This window comes from Danio rerio, chromosome 19 (assembly GCF_052040795.2).
Source record: "Danio rerio strain M-AB ecotype USA chromosome 19, GRCz13ab, whole genome shotgun sequence".
In the NCBI taxonomy this organism is placed as follows: Eukaryota; Metazoa; Chordata; class Actinopteri; order Cypriniformes; family Danionidae; genus Danio; species Danio rerio.
Window position 1 is genome coordinate 38,532,745 of NC_141039.2, and position 19,756 is coordinate 38,552,500.

At 34.0% G+C, this 19,756-nt stretch overlaps 1 protein-coding gene across 2 annotated transcripts in view; it reads right to left on the minus strand.

Annotated features, from left to right (window-relative positions):
• Positions 1 to 19,756, minus strand: part of csmd2 (CUB and Sushi multiple domains 2) — a 543,176-nt gene that overhangs the window by 267,639 nt on the left and 255,781 nt on the right. For both annotated transcript variants that reach the window (XM_087295937.2, XM_087295938.2), the window contains exons 10-12: positions 15,728 to 15,849; positions 4,791 to 4,894; positions 2,562 to 2,674 (exon numbers count right to left, since the gene is read on the minus strand). In XM_087295937.2, coding sequence (XP_087152063.2) covers positions 2,562 to 2,674; positions 4,791 to 4,894; positions 15,728 to 15,849 — 339 coding nt within the window. The remainder of the gene's footprint in view (positions 1 to 2,561; positions 2,675 to 4,790; positions 4,895 to 15,727; positions 15,850 to 19,756) is intronic.

The following is a 19,756-nucleotide window of genomic DNA, read 5'->3' on the forward strand; positions in this document are numbered from 1 at the left end:
AGTGTAGTAAACTCAAACTGAAAGGTAATTCTACTCATTTGAAAAGAGTTTTGAACTCATTTAACTTTTAATTAAATACCTCATTACTTCAACTTAAATGGTATAAGTTCAGAGTACTCATAGATTAGTTTTTAACTCAAATGGTTTGTAGCAATTGGTTTCCTCTAACGGTTTGAGTTGCCTTAACTTGTGGATTTTACAGTACTCAGTTGGTTTGAGTTCTCTTCATTTATTGGGTTTTACTGTGCTCAAATTGCTTCGCTTACTCTAATGGATTAGGCTCGCGGTACTTATTAGGATTAGTTTTTGAACTTAAACGATTTGTTGGAATCGGTTTCCTTAAATGGTTTGAGTTACCTTAACTTTTAGGGTTTTACAATGTATCAAATATGATGTACCATGTCTGATGGTTGAGCCGTGACAACAGATATGAGGCAGATAGTCTGCTAATGCTCTAAAGATAATTAATTAGTATGCAATGTGTATTATAGTCAACAAAAAGTGCTATAGCGACCATCAAAATAAAGTAGTATCAAATAGTGTCACATATTTACCCATTTAACCCCATTATTATTTTTGCAAAAAGGTGCATTTGGTAAGCCTTTACAATAAAGTTGTATTAGTTAATGTTAGTTATTTTATTTTTACTATCATGAACAAACAATGAACAATGCATTATACTTAAGCTTTTCCCTCATCATAGCACACATACTGCTGATGATGTGACAATAAAAGTAATTTGATTTGATTTATAACAGTATGTATTTATCTTTGTTAATGTGAAGTAATAGGAATAAATAAATAAATAAATAAATAAATAGTAATGGTTAGTTCATGTTAATTCCCAGTACATTACCTAATTTGGATTTCAGTCACACATTAGAATATTTTAAACTATGATTATTAAATGCTGTACAAGTATTGTTCATTAGTTCATGTTAGTGAATACATTATTTAACATTGATGAAATCTTACTGCAAAGTGTGACTATTATATATATATATATATATATATATATATATACAGTTGAAGTCAGAATAAATATATATTTAAAATACTTAAATTTCCCCTTTTTCTATTTTACATCTTGACTCAAGTCTCAACCAATTATGCAGATAATAATTAAGTCAACACATCTTTATAATTGGGCACTTTTAAACTATTGATACCTTCTGTCTATGTTATGCTTGTTTTACCAGGGCAACAACACATTTTTATTTATGATTTCTATATGGTTTTATTATGATTCCAGAGAGCAAAGGGACTAAGCTGAAAAGAAAATTAATGAATAAATGATTCCAGAGAGCCCTGTTTCACTTATCAGCACCATCGTAGTGAATGAAGCTAAGGCAAAGAAAGAGCGTTCGGCTCTTCTCTCTTAATTTAGTGGGAACAGTCAGTTGAGAAGAAAACTGTTCTTAGCAGACAGCAGGTAACAGTAAATAGCAGGTGCGATTGTGTGTGTGTATATATGTGTATATATATATATATATATATATATATATATATATATATATATATATATATATATATATATATATATATATATATATATATATATATTAACTGAATTTTTTGAAACGTATTTAAACTGATTAAACATTCAATACAAATTTTGCAGCAACTGTAAAACTGAGTTACGATAAACGACTGATTAATTTAAAAAAGTGAGATTTTATACGGACATGTATCAAAAATACAAACATTTAATATTGTTATTGTATTGTAATTTACTTTAAAATAAGATGGTACTGATACAATTATAGTTTTGACAACACTAGTGTTTATAGCATCAGTGCGATGTTGATCTTAAACTTACACCCTTAACAATGCATTCAATCAATTCATGCCCTCCCAGCTGGTTTGTATGCGATATAAGTGTTCATTGGGGTTTAGAAAAAGAAAAAAGAACAATGCATTTTTTGATTACTGTGAAATATCAGCACTGCAGTAACAAGCATGGTGAGAGGCTTCAACTGAGAATATGCTATTATGACATGATAATTACCCAATGCATAAATCACAGCCTTCCAAAGCAGTATGACATGTTTTTTTTACAAAGGTGATACAGAGACTATTTAATTAGGGATGCCAATCTATTACTTTTTTTTTTTTGTAGGACACAACTGAAAACAAGTATTAACACTATAACTGTTGTTGTTGTTAATAACAACAACAATAATAATAATAATAATAATAATAATAATAATAATAATAATAATAATAATAATAATAACATATTGTTGTTGCTGAAATTGGTTATTTATTAGTTATTGATATATATTTTCATTAATTGTTATTTCATTATTTCATTATTTATTAATGTATGTATTTTTAATGATATTATTATTGTTTTTATTATTAAAAAATAATAATAAATAATAATTATTTTATTATTATCAAAAACATAATGCATTCTTATTATTTTTTCACATTATTCATTTGTAATTTTATTTAAATACCAGTAGTAATGTTTAGGATATCTATTAATGTTTCTCCTTAGTGGGATAAGGAGGAGGAGTAGTATATGCTTGACTATATAATTAGTATCCATAACGTACCTTCATAAGAAACCTTAAAGCCCAGGGAGCCACTTGTATCATCCGTTTTAAAATTAAGCCACATCTGATGACTAGTGCTGACCACCAGATCCGGAGTCGTAGTCCCAGACAGCCTAAACATTGAAATAAGACAGACGATCAGAAACATAACAGTACAACAATGAATCTTCACATGCAGAATAAGGTTGCACAATAATGGAAAAATATGCAATATGCCAGTTGAGTAGTGTGATAATGATATTTTGTAATATATAACATTTCCCTGTTTATTAGCTATTTTTTAAAATCATTTATTTATTTAATTATATTAAAATAAGAGCTAAAATATAGTTCAGTCTATAATTCAGTCTAAACTGTCAAGGTGCAAACTAATGGTAAAAAAAAAGAAAGAATAACATATACATAGTTATTGACATATTCTTATTAAATGACAACTTATTTACATTATGGGATGTTTTTTATAAGTTGTTTACATTTTAAAACTTTTTATAAAAAAAAAAACAATTGTTACACATTGCTTGCTATATGGAATGCAACAACTTTGAAGCTCAATATCTCACAATCATTCTGAACACAGATAGAACCTTATAATTCTAAGGTGATGATATATATATATATATATATATATATATATATATATATATATATATATATATATATATATATATATATATATATATATATATATATCATTTGAATCTCATAATCTCATTTGAATTTAAAGCAACAGTCACCAAAACGGCACTATTAGGATCAAAGCCTAAAAGGGGCAGTTTATAAGTTATAAGACATTATCTGTGGGGTATTTTGAGCTGAATCTTCACATACACACTCTAGGGACATCAGACTTATTTTACATCAAGTAAAAAGGTCTACATCTTTATAAGTCAGCTCTGGGTTCTGCTATCCTAGCCAATAGCAGAACAGCAACTACTTGATAGGTGGGTATGAAGAAAGCAAGGTCCCATCTGACTATAATAAATGTTATTTATCACACACGTCTATGATATGTATACTGCATATACACTCACTGGTCACTTTATTAGGTACGCCTTACTGGTAGCGAGTTGGACCCCCTTTTGCCTCAGAACTGCCTTAATCCTTCATGGCATAGATTCAACAAGGTACTGGAAATATTCCTCAGAGATTTTGGTCCAGATTGACATGATAGCATAACGCAGTTGTTGCAGATTTGTTGGCTGCACATCCATGATGCGAATCTCTCATTTCACCACATCCCAAAGGTGCTCTATTATATTGAGACCTGGTAACTGTGGTGGCCATTTGAGTAAAGTGAACGCATTGTCATGTTCAAGAAACCAGTCTGAGAGGATTCAGTTGGTCACGTACCTAATAAAGTGGCCAGTCAGTGTACTATTATCGTAGTAACCTGCTAAAAATTGATGCAGTTAATAAACTTTTGATGCACTTAATAAAATGAAGAGTGTGCATGAAGAAAAAAGGTGTGCATTTCTCATTCTTCTTCAAAATGAAAACAAGGCTTCCAAATTAAAGTTACAGAAAGATGAACAATTAAATATTGTTCATTTAAATATCGATAATTTTGCGATATATTGTGCAGCCCTAATTCAGGATCTACAGAATCACTGAGCACATCACGGGGAACACTGGGAGTCCCTGGATTCCCTCGGCACTAGCCTTCAGGGACCTGCAGAGCGACTCCATAAGGGCTTATGAGACCTGCTAATTAAGCACATTAGGCCATCAGGGGACTCTGAGTATCCAGAGAGAAAGAGCCCAGGGACACGGGGCCATTCAAAAGGAACACAAGCACTTGTACACCTCTGCCAGAGAGCGCCCATAAAACGGCACCGATAAAACTTTATGGAGGCCATAAATTTCAGCACAATTAATAACAACACACTCAGCAACGTTTCCGGAGCATCTGGTGTGCAAATCTGCATTATGGGGGATCAACGTGCGCTGCGCTTTTTGCAGCAGGAGTGATCTTGTTCTAACATTGAGCCTCATGGTGATTGACAATAAAGCTTGGGGTATTTTTTTTGCTGTACCCTTCTGCTCAGAGGGCTGATGAAATGAGATGAAATAGAGGGGGGGTGGGTTAAGGGTAGAAACGGCAGAGGACGCTGAGAGATGAAAGGAGATGGTGGAGGAGGTTTATGCACACAGAGCGGAGAGTTAAGTAGCGGGAGACACTGCCTGGGAGGAGTTTGCGGGCGGATGGAGAAGAGAAACAAAAGTACTCACACATGAAAGACTGTCCGCTGATCGCCGATTACAGAGCCGTCTCCAACAGTTAGCGTGTCGTAGCCTCGCTCCAGGTCAAACTCCTCGAATGTCAGCTTGATCACCTACACACAGGGACCAATCAGAGTCAGCCGTCTGGACGCAGTTGGGAAAATTGTAAAGTTGGACATCTCTTATGCATGCTTTCAAAAGCACCTGTAAATGTTGACTATATCTCATTATTCAAGAGGGATCTTCATTTATTTACATTCTTGAATTGAATTAGCAAACCTTAACCTACAACTTTTTCTTTGACAGCTTAAAAAATACAAAGTGCCATTTATTGACGTTTTCATGTTTCAAACTTTTTATTATGTATAACATAATGTACATTGGAGACTAAAATTAACAACCATCAATATTCTAAATTTTGAGGACATCCTAACAGGAGTAGAGCTTGTTTTTTTATAGCACATTTCATGAGTTACACACGCTCAGGAGCGCAATATATAAGATACATGGAAAAAAACAACAACTACAAACTAACCTGAGTTAGAGAACACTTACAGATACCTTTTATTTATTAGTGTTATCCAGTGTCTGGTGGTGAATTCAATTATTACATTACTAACTCTATACACACTCCCTGACAATAGTATTGCCGTCGATCCCAGTTGTAAGAGCAACAAATAATAACTCGAGTTCAAGTTGATCATTTGGAAAAGTGGCTGAAGATAGATTTATCAGAAGAATCATTTTTTAAACTGCATTTCAATCATCACAAATACTGCAGAAAACCTGTTGGAACCCACTATGAAGGAAAAATCATGGTTTGGGGTTGTATTCCGTATGGGGGCATGCGAGAAATTTTCAGAGTGGATGGCAACATCAACAGCCTGAGGTATCAAGACATTCGTGCTGCCAATTACATTACAATCACAGGAGAGAGCAAATTATTTAGCAAGAAATCCCTCCTTCTCATACTTTAGCTTTTAAATCAAAGTTCCTGAAAGCAAAGAAGATCAAGAAACTCCAGGACTGGCCGGCCCAGTCACCAGACATGAATATTATTGAGCATGTCTGGGGTAAGATGAAGGAGGAGGCATTGAAGATGAATCCACAGAATCTTGATGAACTCTGGGAGTCCTGCAAGAACGCTTTCTTTGCCTTTCCAGATGATTTTATTAATTTGTTATTTGAGTCATTGCAGAGATGTATGAATGCAGCAAGCAATTTCAGACTTTACTGTCCTAATTAAAAAAATTCTAAATCAAGGCATGATCATATTTTATTTTGGTAAAATAAGCGTAATCTATAGGCCTTTCAGGTGAGTTGCGTCACTTCACTCTCATTCATAAATCCTCTCGCGGAGCATCATGAGATAGAGCAGTGTGCATCGGATGCAAGGTTCAGAGTCTTGCTAGAAGTAATAGGTCATCCAGGTACTTATCGCATACTGATTTTTAAATTCTATGAATTCACACATACTACTCGACTCATATACTGTTTTTAGCGTACTATATAGTATGGAAGTATGCGATTTAGGATGCAGCCTTGGTGTATATACTGTAAACCAGGAGTGTCCAAACTTTGTCCTGGAGGGCCGGTGTCCTGCATGTTTCAGTTCCAACCCTAATTAAACACACCTGAACAAGCTAATCAAGCTCTTTCTTTATATCCTAGAAAACTCCAGCCAGTTGTGTTGAAAAAAGTTAGAGCTAAACTATGCAGGACAGTGGCCCTCCAGGACCGAGTTTGGACACCCTTGCTGTTAACAGCTTTCTAATTCCCCATTAAAAAAAAAAAAAAACGACATGTCATGTGGATTGAAAAACAAGATTTAAAACACTAGTCCTCACATTATTTTTAAAACCATTAAATTCCAGACTGCACTTGCTACATAACAAAGAAGACAAACTATCTCTGAAGTTGGAATCAAAGAATTTATGCAGTTTACGTAAGAAAATGAAGAGTCAAAGGTGTGCATTTCTTATTCTTCAAAATGAAAACAAGGCTGCCGAATGTCTTATACAAAAGGAAAAAGCAGAAAGATGAACAATTAAATATTAAGGTTTATTGCTGATAAGCAACAAAAAGAAACACTGTGGAAAAAGTATGAATAAAATAAACAAAAATGTGCTGTCTACCCTCCCATTTCAAATTGGCTGCCACATTTCCACCAAATTCTTAATGTTTTTGGAGTGCTCAGAGACCAACTCCTAATGAAAAAGCTTATATAAATGCAAATTGCATTCTGTCCTATGGTAAACACTCTTCATAACAAAGAGTGCCAGGGGTAGGATGGCAGCATTCTAGGTCATACCAGCAGTGAACAAGACGTCATCCTCTTTTACCTCATCTGAACCTTTCTATTTTCAATCCAGTGCTTCAAAAGAGAGTCTGCACCACCTTAGGTGAAGCCCACTGAGTTCTGTGACATTACATTAAAGGTAATACGATCATGACTGACTCGCTGTGGGTCATTGAGTCGACTCATTGAGTGATTATAATTCAAAGTCTGATCCCACCAAACCAATACTCTGAGATAGAGGATGAGCATCACACCATTACTACTTTGTCTCGTATATGGGAGTTAAGTTGAGGACAACAAAGCTAAGGATCCAAGTGCAGTTTAATAAGGTTAGTCGCGCAGGCAGGCAATGGTCAACACAGGAGCAAAACAGGGACAAACAGTTCATCCAAATCGTAGTCGTAACAGAGGCGTAAAGTTGGTACATGCGACGAAAGAGCATACAATAAAAGAAATGGCTTGGGTCAAAAACACAGCAGGCAACACAAAGAACTAGAAACACTCGATACAACAAACAGCGACAGCAAACAAAGACTCAGCAAAGAACTAGTGTGTTGCGTAAATAGTCCAAATGATCAGCAATCACAAGCTTCAGATGCGTGTGTCATCAGTGGTGATCACCGCCTGGTGTGTGAGAAAAGCCATGATGGGATTTGTAGTTTTTAAAAGTGACATATGTAGTTTATCAGCAATCTGCCAGGACTGGATCACTGGTGATTGTGACATGCTTTATATGTATATACAGTATATATTTACACAACAAACTGACTAAAGTTATTGAGATATTACATGATAATGTTAAAAAGTTTGCATTATCATCCTATATGATACCACTGAGTAAATGACAAATGTAGAGTTGTAAAATGACTGAATAAATATGAAAAAATCTATAAAAACAACTAATAAATACTACTACTTCTACTACTACTAATACTACTACTACTACTAATAATAATAATAATGTGAATTAGTTGACAGCTCTTATACTGAAATTAATTTGCATTCATAATATTTACTATATATATATATATATATAATATTGTCAGGATTCTGCCACTTTGGTCCTGTTAATTCTTGTTTTGGTGGCCAGACACTAGTCCTGTCATGTCTTGTATGTTGTGCTCGGCTCGAGGACTAATTTTCGGTCAATGTCTGTCTTTGACTTTGTATGAGCGCTGGCTTTGCTGCGATCGGGCTTTGCGCTCTCGTCCTGCTGTGTTTAGTTGTTTTGTTCATGGCATGGTGTATTCATTCTCAGCACTCCAGTCTAGTTGGTTTCAGTTTCGAATGGTGCTGGGACTGGAGCATGCATGTTGCATGTGTGAGTACACGGTAAGTGTTCTTATTTGTTGTGTACTCATGCCTTGTGTTCTGTTTGTGTTGGTGGTGTTTAAAACACATGTCCTGGTTTTTACACTGTGGCTGCGTGCTTTAGTGTCATGTTCAATGTGAACATGCGGTTAATGGGTTCTTTCATGCACATGGGTTGTGTTGTTTCTTTGTGTCATGTCTACTGTCTAGTCCCATCCTCCTTGTTAACCCATTTTTGGTTTATTCAGTTCACCTATTTGTTTGTTTGTTAATTCTTTTTCTTTAAAGTCTCCTCATGTCTGCTGTTCGGTGCAGTTGTCAAATGTCCTTATCCAGTCGTGTCTTGTCCTGTTCTGTATAGCCCTAATCCCTTCCAACTTGTCCAGTCAAGTTTGTTTGTTTATTTGTTTGCTAATGTTTCCCCATCTCGGTGGTTTTTGTTGTTATTTGTTTTATTTTATTTTTAATGAAAAACCCATAATTTGTCCCTGCAATCGAGTACTCATCCTTTCTCAACCACGTAATGTGACAAATATAACTATAAATTTCTTATATGAGAGGGTAACAACTTACAACACTATAGCTATAGTAGAAAAATAAGTGTGCAACATTTGAAATATTCAGAAGAATAGTTGTTTAGTTAATTAATTAATAAGTGTTTTTTTTTTTTAATTAAGGTTAATATCAACAAACCAAATAACATATTCAATATGTGTATAGGCATAAAAAAATCCCCACTCCTGCCTTTCAAAAAAAGCGATAAGTCTTTCAGCAAATAGCGATAAGTTTTAAAGAATCATAGTAAGGAGCGAGACTTGTTGGAGGAGTGAGTTTTTATTTTTGTCAAAACTGAAGTCCCTACAGAAGTGGAGTAGCTGATAATAGCAGTCCGCTGAATGAAGATAGTACACAGAACAAAAAGAGGACTGATAATTAAAACCGAAAAGGACAACAAAAGCAGTCAGCCACGTCTACTCATGAGCAACTCTTTCTCTATTATTATGCCTTCTGGGGATAATCAGCACAGTTGTCTAGACTCCCGAGTTAATGTTTGTGTTTATTGATTGATTGATTGATTGACTGACTTTTATTTACTTCTAAGCACTGTTGAATGCAATGCAGGTGCATTGGGTTTAAAGTAATATTTCACTCCAAAATGAAAATCACGCCATAATTTACCCACCCTCAAGACATTATTGGTGTATATATGACCTTATCCATTCAGATGAACCCAGTTGAAGTAGCATCTGCAGGGCTACGTTTCCAGAATGAGCTAGGGTTGGATTATTTTGCTTACCCTCTTGGCAGAATATTTAGCTTGTTTTAAGGAAAAACTCACTTAATATTGGCATACTACTTCTTAAAACAAGGCGATATGTTTTGCTTGTCTAGAAAATGCTTCTTGTTGAAGAATTTTAAGATTTTTGGACTAGAATCAAGACAAAAAAATCTAAGTAAGAAAGCATATTTTGCAGTGCAGGCAGACAGACGGCCCTCCAATGACGCGAATCTGCATCTACTTTAAAGTGAAAATCACGGGGGAATGATGCAAATTTAACATGATTGCCTCATTACAATTATACATAAATCTATCTACCCATCTTACACCATAAGTTGTATATGTCAGTCACAAATAATAAACATTTGGTGGCTGAAAGTCAGTGTTTTGAGTTAATAATTTAAAAAATTTTAAGCTTTTCTGTTGCAAAAACACATCAATCTTCTTCTTAAGACATGTATTATCCTCCTAGGTTTAAACTATGGGTTAGTTTAAAGATTGATTTATGCGCTTTTGGAAGCCTTTAAAATAAAAGCCACTATTCCACACCATTATGAGAAAGCACAGAAAAATCATGGGAAAGCCAGTAAAAAAAAATGTTAAACTACTCTGACTGTGTTCGTCGGACAGACAAAGTCATATACACAGAGAATGATTTGATAGTGAGTAAATTATGGGGTAATTTTCATTCATGGCTGAACTATTCCTTAAAATCTATGTCTCTTTGAAGGAGAACAACTTACGCTATTCTCCCCTATAGAGAAACGTGCACAGAAAGAAAAATGCAATGTTTGAAATATTCAGAAAAATTCCCTGTAGAAGTAGAATAGCTGATAATGCCAGTGCTCTGGATGATGATAGCGCACAGAACAAAAGGAGGTCTGATAATTAAAAAACGAAGAGGACAACAAAAGCAATCAGCCATGTCTTCTCATGAACAACTCTTTCTCTATTATTATGCCTTCTGGGGATCTGAAGCAGAAGCGTAGTCATCGTCTAGACTCTGAGCTAATGTTTGTCTGCGAGCGGGGGGATTCAGCCTTCTCTTCCCCGCAGACTTCATTTCTTTTCCCTCGGTCTTCAGCTTCAAGTTCAGCCATTTTGCAGCACCCGTCATTAGGCACCATGGTTGACAAAAATAGGATGGACATCTTTGAGCAGCAAGAGCATCTTTAGCTGTGGCTGTGGGGAATCTGCTATTGAGGCGTTACAGAGTCAGTCTGCCCTGAACTTTCAGGATGTTTCTTCGCTTTAGTTGATTAGACGCATCACACTGTTAACCAAATGTCATTACATGGGGGTCCTATTTCCCCTGCACTTCATAAAAGTACTTGTTTATTTAATTCGTCCGCCATATGTCAATTCATTTGTTGTGTTTAATGGCATTGTGGGTTGGAAATGAGATTTGAACATGTCTGGAATGAAATGACAGTGTCTGTTGTTTAGCAAAAGCTCATTAACATAGGATAGTAACAGTGGCAAAATTGACATACTGACCCATCTATTAATCTATATTGCTGTGTTGATTAATTGAATAATTGATTGGTTGATTGGTTAATTGGTTGGTTGGTTTATTTATTTATTTATTTATTTATTTATTTATTTATTTTAAACAAGCATGCACATTTAATTTAATTTAATTTAATTTAATTTAATTTAATTTAATTTAATTTAATTTAATTTAATTTAATTTAATTTAATTTAATTTCTCTGCTGGGGTTGACTGAAAAAGCTCATAATAAGTAAAAACAATGCAATTAAGTATAATTAAGTTTAATATAATTTAGTATAAAAATAAAATAAAATAAAATAAAATAAAATAAAATAAAATAAAATAAAATAAAATAAAATAAAATAAAATAAAATAAAATAAAATAAAATAAAATAAAATAAAATAAAATAAAATAAAATAAAATAAAAATGTTTGAGCCACTAAAAATTTTGTCCCGACAGTGCCTTCATACTTTTTACCTGTAGACCAGGAGTCTTAAACTGCCGGCCTGTGGGCTATTTGCCGCCCCACTCCTTCTCCCTCTGGCCCTCAACTGACATCAAAAATATAACGAGACTCAGCCCAAGAAAACATTTACTTTGAATCACAATATGGTTTTGACCCCCCACTTACTGGACATTTAAGATACTGTATTAAATATTGCGGTTACTTTCGGTTTCTCTTTGTGACGCACATAAAGATTATTTCTGGGGCTGATTTAAACGTTGAAAAATATGTCTGTAAGTGCTCTATTTTTATTAAAGCTATATTTTTGGAAATATTCGATTAAAATCAGTTTTATACCACCTGTATTTTGTTGTACAAACTGGTGGTGTATATGTGATAATTTTGCTTATATTGAATTCAAATTGTCTCATTTAAAATATTTTTTTCATATGCATGTTAAGAAATTTATTTTTAAAATGTGCATTAGTAAAGTTTTACTGCTGGCTAAATTGAACATGTTAAAGTAAATATGAATATACACATACTTTCCCTCTCTTTGTTGTAGTTTTACAAAAAAGAAAGATATTAAGAAGAACAATTGCCATTAAAGTCAATAAAGTTACCCAAATTGCATTCTGCTGTCTTGCGCTATCTTTTAAACTTTTGGTTAAGCAACAATTGTTTAAGACATAATTATAATTATAATATAAGGCATAATAATAATAATAATAATAATAACAATAATATTAATAATAATAATAATAATAATAATAATAATAACAATAATTATCATTATTATTATCATTATTATTATTATTATTATTATTATTATTATTATTATTATTATTATGCCTATTATTAAATTGTTGTATTTTCATAGGAATTTAAACTACCCCTTCTATATGTACAACAAGAAACAAAAAAAAAGGAGCTTTGATACTCTGGGAACGAATGTCTAGGTGCATCAATTACATGAGGTTTCCACTTTTTTCATGTGCTAGTATATTAAAAAGTCACTGATATGCCCCCCGACCTAGACAGACTTGCATATTCCGGTTAAAAACTACATTGCACAAAATACCATTTAAGACTTTATCAACTGATTCAGAAGTTACTACTCGAAAAAATAAATAAATAAATAAAAAATAAAAAATAAATTAATAATGACATCCTCACAACCAGAAACTATTTTGCTGTACTCACAGTTGTTTCTCCCATTGAACTAGTAAATAATATTGCAACAGCATCTTTACACTTCACCTTAATATTCACCTAAATATTCATTACACATTCTCAACTGCTAAATGATGTCAAACTACAGCAAACTGTGATGCTAAAGCCTTTACCAGCTGTCTTTCCCTCTCTAAACTGGCAGCGTCTCAAAGCAGCTGCAGCCAAATCAAAAGCTCATTGTCAGGTACATTTCTTGCGGCCTCAGTCTCACCGCTAACCTCACGTCTTCTCCGGGTACACAGTTGTGTCAGAACCAAAATAGAATGTCATTACGCTTGTAAAGAGCAAAAACAGCAATGCTCCATCTTCATCTACAGCCCGTGACAGTGTGAAGCAGAAACTGTCCTTTCCACACGGGATGAAATAGAGAACGGGGCCACAGAGAAAAAAGCAGGGGCCGCTGATAGAGCCGCTTCACCCAAATCCATTCGCCCTCCATCTCTCGCTCCCAACTGAGTCATGGTGATGAGGGGAGCGGTCTGTGAAGCCATTTGTTTGAACCCAGATAAAGAAAATCTGGCAAGCGAGTAAGAAAATGGCCTTGAACTCGACACCAAAGTCATGACATGGAGCGCCACAGTTTCATCTTTTCTCTATTGTGTAGTTTCCTCCGTCTTTCTTTAAATTAACTTTCAATAGCCCCTTTCACACATTTAGGGCTCTATTTTGACAGTCCATGCGCAAAACAGAAAGCGCAGGGTGCAAACCCTTTCAGGGCGTGTCAGAATCCATATTTGCTAATTTAAGGACAGGAAAATCCGCTTTGGGCCATGGCGCATGGTCTAAAAGGGTTGAGTTTATTTTCTTAATGAGTTATAGGTATCAGAGTCTCATCTCCCATTCCCTTAAGAGCCAGCTGTGTCGCGCCATAAGCGCATTTGCTATTTACATGACGTAAAAAGTAAGTGTAAGTGGAAAAACTGAGCATTTCAATACCAAACAGTTAACAGTTTTTTTTGTTTTTTTTTAACAGGAAACAGTTAAACAGAGCATCTACCGCGCGCGGTTTGTTTTTGTCTAATGAAAAATCTGTTATAGTTTCTCAAAATAGCAACGCGCCAGCAGTGCACTTCAGAACGCCTTCCTTTTTAGACCAGAACGCCTATGGGCGCACATATGAGTGCAAATGCATTTGCTATTTAAAGAGCGTGGCGCAACGCCTCAAAACGACTCTTGCGACAAGCTGAAACTAGCAAACCAGCATTGCGCTGTGCCTTGCGTCACATTGCGCCGGGTGTATGATAAGGCCCATAGACTTTTCTAGAAAACTACCGGTAATTTTCCATAAAGAGATCATGTGTGATCATGGCCCTTTTTAAAAATACCTGCAAATTAGTTCCAGCATTTCTGGAATAATACGTTGTATTATTACCATTAAGCACCTGGAAATCTGCTCTGTGTGAATGCTGAAGGAAAATTGCTGGTATGAGCAAGTACAAGTTTAGAAACTGACATCTACTCAGGTCAATCAGAACATTATGAAGCAGATGACGCTTTCCCATCCTTGCTGTTTATAAAAAAAAAAAAAAAGTATTTGAATCAAGGACGTAGATTTGCACTTGACATTGGTGGGAATGGGTGAATCAAACAACCCCACCAGACTCCCAAAATTATTATTTAATCATCTCTCCATAAAAATTATTAAATTAAGTTAAAGCCTAGGGAGGTTCAGGTGGTTCAAAAGACCAAAAGTTGGATTATTATTGCAACTTTGAACTTTGAAAGTTTGAATTTTTCTTACTATTCAAATGGCCAAATTATGACTGAGGAAAGTTGTACTGGCCAGTTTGTTTTCTGCCTATAGGCTTTAGTTTAAGTTTAAAACAAGGTTTAACAGATTTAAAAAAATAATAATAATAATAATGTATTTTAAAAATAAGTATCTTTTTATATTTCTTTGTTCTAAATTGTCATTATTTATAAAACTGTAATATAAACCTTTTAAATGCACATTTGTAAATAAACAATTAAAACAGTAAAATAGTGCGGTAAGCAATTTGACAAAATGGTGGGAACTATTTTTTAGTACATCAAAAAGTGTGGTTATAATAACCATCCATCAAGCTGATCCAGCAAAAAAAAATTTCTTAAAATTTCACTAAAATGCTATATTTATTCCTCATAATTAATTAGGTGAATACCTATAAAAAGATTGAGTTTTTAAGAAAAGAAAAAAAACTACCTATTTCAATAAGCTGGTTACGGGCCTGCTGTAATGTTAAAATAAAATTTATTAACTGATAAACAGAAAGTTAAAAAAAAAGACTTCAGTTTATTTCAGCCATAGTGCGAATGAAACATGTCTCATATATTAATATTAATAAAAGATGGAGAACAGGCAGTTTTTTTTAAACAAAATTGAGAGATTAGGAGAACTGGCAGGGATCAAATACTGTACTTTTATATTTAGCTGTTTATTCTGCAGTCAAATCACAGATTTAACAAACCTTATATCGGTCAGCTATAACGTTAGACTGTGCATTAAAGTGGAGGGAAAAACAAGAGCATCAATGGCATTATCATGATGTGACTTACACTTTTCGTTTAAAAAAGCTCCTTATGTTCACATTTTTTTTTCTTTCTTTTTTTTTTGCTGCTGCTATCCACTTGTGTATGTCAGACACCTCACACGATTTTTTTAAAGTAAATTAAATTATTGGTGGGGACATTTCAATAGTTGGATGATATTGGAGGGGATGTGTTTACCAACAAGAGCTGTGTGATGCATGTGAAGGCGAGTAGAAAAACTCTCCTATTTCACTCTGGGCTTGATCATTTTTTTACTTCAAATGAACTTTTGTGATACTGTAAATATGACGCAGTGTTTCAGAGCTCATATGAACACATTTAGCATGTTTGAAGCTTTATTGTATGCAAGCGTTCACCTTGGAGGAGTCTGAAGCGGTGATGATCCAGGTACAGTTTGCATTGTTGTCATATTGTACTGGAAAGTTTGGGGAGGTGATGATCCCACTCGGGCCACGGAGCTGACCACCACACATGGGAGCTGAAAGAAAAGAAATACAGCCTGTTAAGGGAAATCATCTACAGCAGTTTGACGCTTCATAAAGTGAAAGACCATTTGATCATTACAAAAAATAGAGACTTTATTTAATTGTTATTATTATTTTGATGGTTTAAATAACGATGGACCATTTTTAGCCATATTTTGAATTCACTTTCACAGACGTTGTTTGCTATATGGAAGTAGACAGTTTACTAACATGTAATGAGTTTTCAATAAATATGAAATAACTTTTGCAAACTGAATTTGATGTAGATTCTATAAATGGGACACCTCGTCTGACACAGATTTTTCAATATGCATAAAACTATTTTAACATGTTTCTTGAGCAGCAAATAAGTGCATTACAATGATGAAATAACTTGAAAATTCAGCATTGCATTGCAGGGATAAAATACATTTAACATGTTTTAATATAGAAAACAGGTATTTTCTACTACTATATTTCAGTTTCACATCTTTTACTGTATTTTTAGACCAAAGTCCAGTGGCAACCTCGCACTTTTAAATACACTGGGAGCATGTTAAATTCAAGTAAGTTCCACATGCAGCTTTATTTAGTGAATGGTAAAGTCTAAATAGAATACAGCAGTGGATGCACACATCAATATAACATAATTTTTGTGACACTGTATAATAATATTAACACTTTTATAGTACTGTGATGGTTGGGTTTAGAGGTAGATGTTAAAAATACAATTCATTGGATAATTTCTTAAATAACATAAATAATACTCGGTTCCACTACTGTTTTTACATTACTGTGACGGTTGGGTTTTGGGTTGGGGTAGGGGTAGACGTTAATAAAATACACTTAATGGGAAATGTAATATATAATATAAATAATTCTCATTAACTAACAGCTGCAACCATATCTGATCTATACAAACAACCGCAGGAAGGGATTAAAACAGGAACAAAACATAAATAGCAATGGCAATCCAAAAACAGTAGTCCAAGAAACAGGCAAAGGTAGGGGCAGGCAAAAATGACAATCCAAAACAAGACCAAGATTTAAAAACCAGACAGAGCAAAACATAGAAATAAGGAACATGGAACAATACTGCGCAAGGAATGAACGCCTTTGTGGTGTTTAAATAGTCTAAGTAATCAGTGAGGATGATCTACAGCTGTGTGTGTGAAGTCAAGTGGTGGTCTAGAACTGGTGTGTGAGTGCCCGGCATGATGGCATTTGTGGTTCGATGAAGTGGCAGATTTGTGGTTCTCCAGCATTCTGCAACTCGCTAGTGATCATAACAATATAAATATATCATATAACATTTTGTTAAATAAAATGCCACCAAAATAAGTGTCTTTGATATACATATTTGTGAATCTCTGACTAAAAAACATTACTTTTATATAATAATAATAATAATAATAATAAAAATTATAATAATGAATACAATTATTTATTTATTTATTTATTTATTTACTCAATTGTTATTTATTTTTGAACAGGTACAGTAAAAAATTATTTTATTGTAGTAAATTCCTATTCATAGCAAATCATGAGATTGAAGTCACATCTAAACCTATCTGAAAATAAATATCAAGAAAATATATATCTAAAACCTTATGCTTCTACATTTAACAAAGCCGTCACAAAAACCTTTTACCTTGTAATTATAGGACAATGATACAAATTTTGTATTATACAACACCATTTTTTAGCGTGTATACTTCAACTCTGATCGGTTTATGGGCCTACAAACAATTTATTTTTATTTTTTTTAAGCACACATACTTCATAAAAGTTTGGCCCTTGGCATCAGTCAATATTTCACAGTTGATTTTTGTTAAAGGTACCTGAAATAATCTATGGTGGGATGTTGGTTTTGATTGGCCTGGCATGTGAGCTGAATGCTGAACGACCTTGCCGGTGACTTTTCTGTGACTTTTTTTTTTAGTTGAAGTGTCGTGGCCTCCAGGAGGACTTTAAATACCTCCTCGAATAAAAGCGCTGGATGTCTAATGAGAAGGGAGGGCACAGGCAGCGTGTTTGCACTAAATGAATGTTTCTGCAGGTCTGGGACCAGCTGGAGCTTTTAATGAGCTGTGTCTGAGGTGAACTCCTTAGGGCCTCCCGCACACACACACACACACACACACACACACACACACACACGCACACACGCACACACACGCACACACGCACACTCACAAAGTTTCCTCAAACACTTTAAGGTGGGCTGACATTAAAGAACAAAAGTCTTTGGAAAGTTAATTAACATCAGGGCCGACTGACCCCGATTTTCACCTTCACAACAGAATGTGTGTTGTCTGCAGCTTTCTGCTTTAAAGGTCTGGGCTTGCTAATCACACACATTCACAGACAGCTTTTTATATTATACATTTTATTATTTAAAAATACATATATAGCTAATTAAATTAGCAAATGTAATTATACGAACATAAAAAAAAATATCAAATAAATGTTTCAAATAATGTCTGCAAGATAAATTGAAATGTGATAAAATAATTGAATTGATTAATCTAATAATGAATGAATGAATGAATGAACAAAGGACAAATGAATGAATGAATGAATGAATGAATGAATGAATGAATGTACAAATTAAAAGATAAACAAACAAACGACAAATGAATGAATTTCTGACTGACTGACTGACTGACTTACTGAATGGATGACTGACTGAATGAATGAATGAATGAATGAATGAGTGAATGAATGAATGAATGAATGAATGAAAGACTCTGACTGACTGACTGACTGACTGACTGACTGACTGACTGACTGACTGAAATCAACGTATATTTTTGAATGAATGAACGAAAAAAATAATGCCTGAATAAATGAAAGAATTAATGACTTAATGACTGAATGAATGACTGAATGACTAAAAAACTGACTGACTGACTGACTGACTGAATGATTGAATGAATAAATGAATATATTTTTAAATGAAAAGATAATGAATAAAAAAATTAATCAATGAAAAAATTATTGCCTGAATAAATGATAGAATGAATGAATGAATTAATTAATTAATAAACAACTGAATGAGTAAATGACTGAATGTATAATTGACTGACTGAATGAATTAATGAATGAACAAACTTTTAATGTTGTATTTCAACACATACAGTTGAAGTCAGAATTATTAGCCCCCCTTTTTTTTGCAAATTATGTTTCAGAGCAAGGAAATTTTCACATTATGTCTGATAATATCAGAGTAAAAATAATATAAAATGTCTTATTTGTTCTATTATGGCTAGATAAAAGCAGTTTTTAATTTTGTTAACCACCATTTCAGGGTCAAAATTGTTAGCCCCCTTAAGCTATATACTTTGCAATATACAATAACTTGCCTAATTACCCTAACCTGCCTAGTTAACCTAATTAACGTAGTTAAGTTTATAAATGTCACTTTAAGCTGTATAGAAGTGTCTTAATTCTGATTTCAACTGTATATGTTGAAAGACCTGAAGGTAAGTAAATCTACAGCAGGTTTTCATTTATGAATGAACTATGCTTGTAAGACTTTCTTCAAGAACTCATTTTTTTCTTGATATGTGCTTTATATCATTCTCTATGAAATAAGCTTTAAAACTTGATTTTATTTCTGAGTATCTCATAAAAAAGAAAAATAAATGTTATTGATTTGTTATCCGACATGCTTTAAAATCGAGCAAATCACAGAAACAACCTTCCGCACATACCGGAAACCTCAAGGACAGACAATTTAGCCTACCCAATTCACCTGTACCAGATGTCTTTGGACTGTGGGGGAAACCGGAGCACCCGGAGAAAACCCACGCGAACGCAGGGAGAACATGCAAACTCACACAAAAACGGCAACTGAGCTGAGGTTCGAACCAGCAACCCAGCGACCTTCTTGCTGTGAGGCGACAGCACTACCTACTG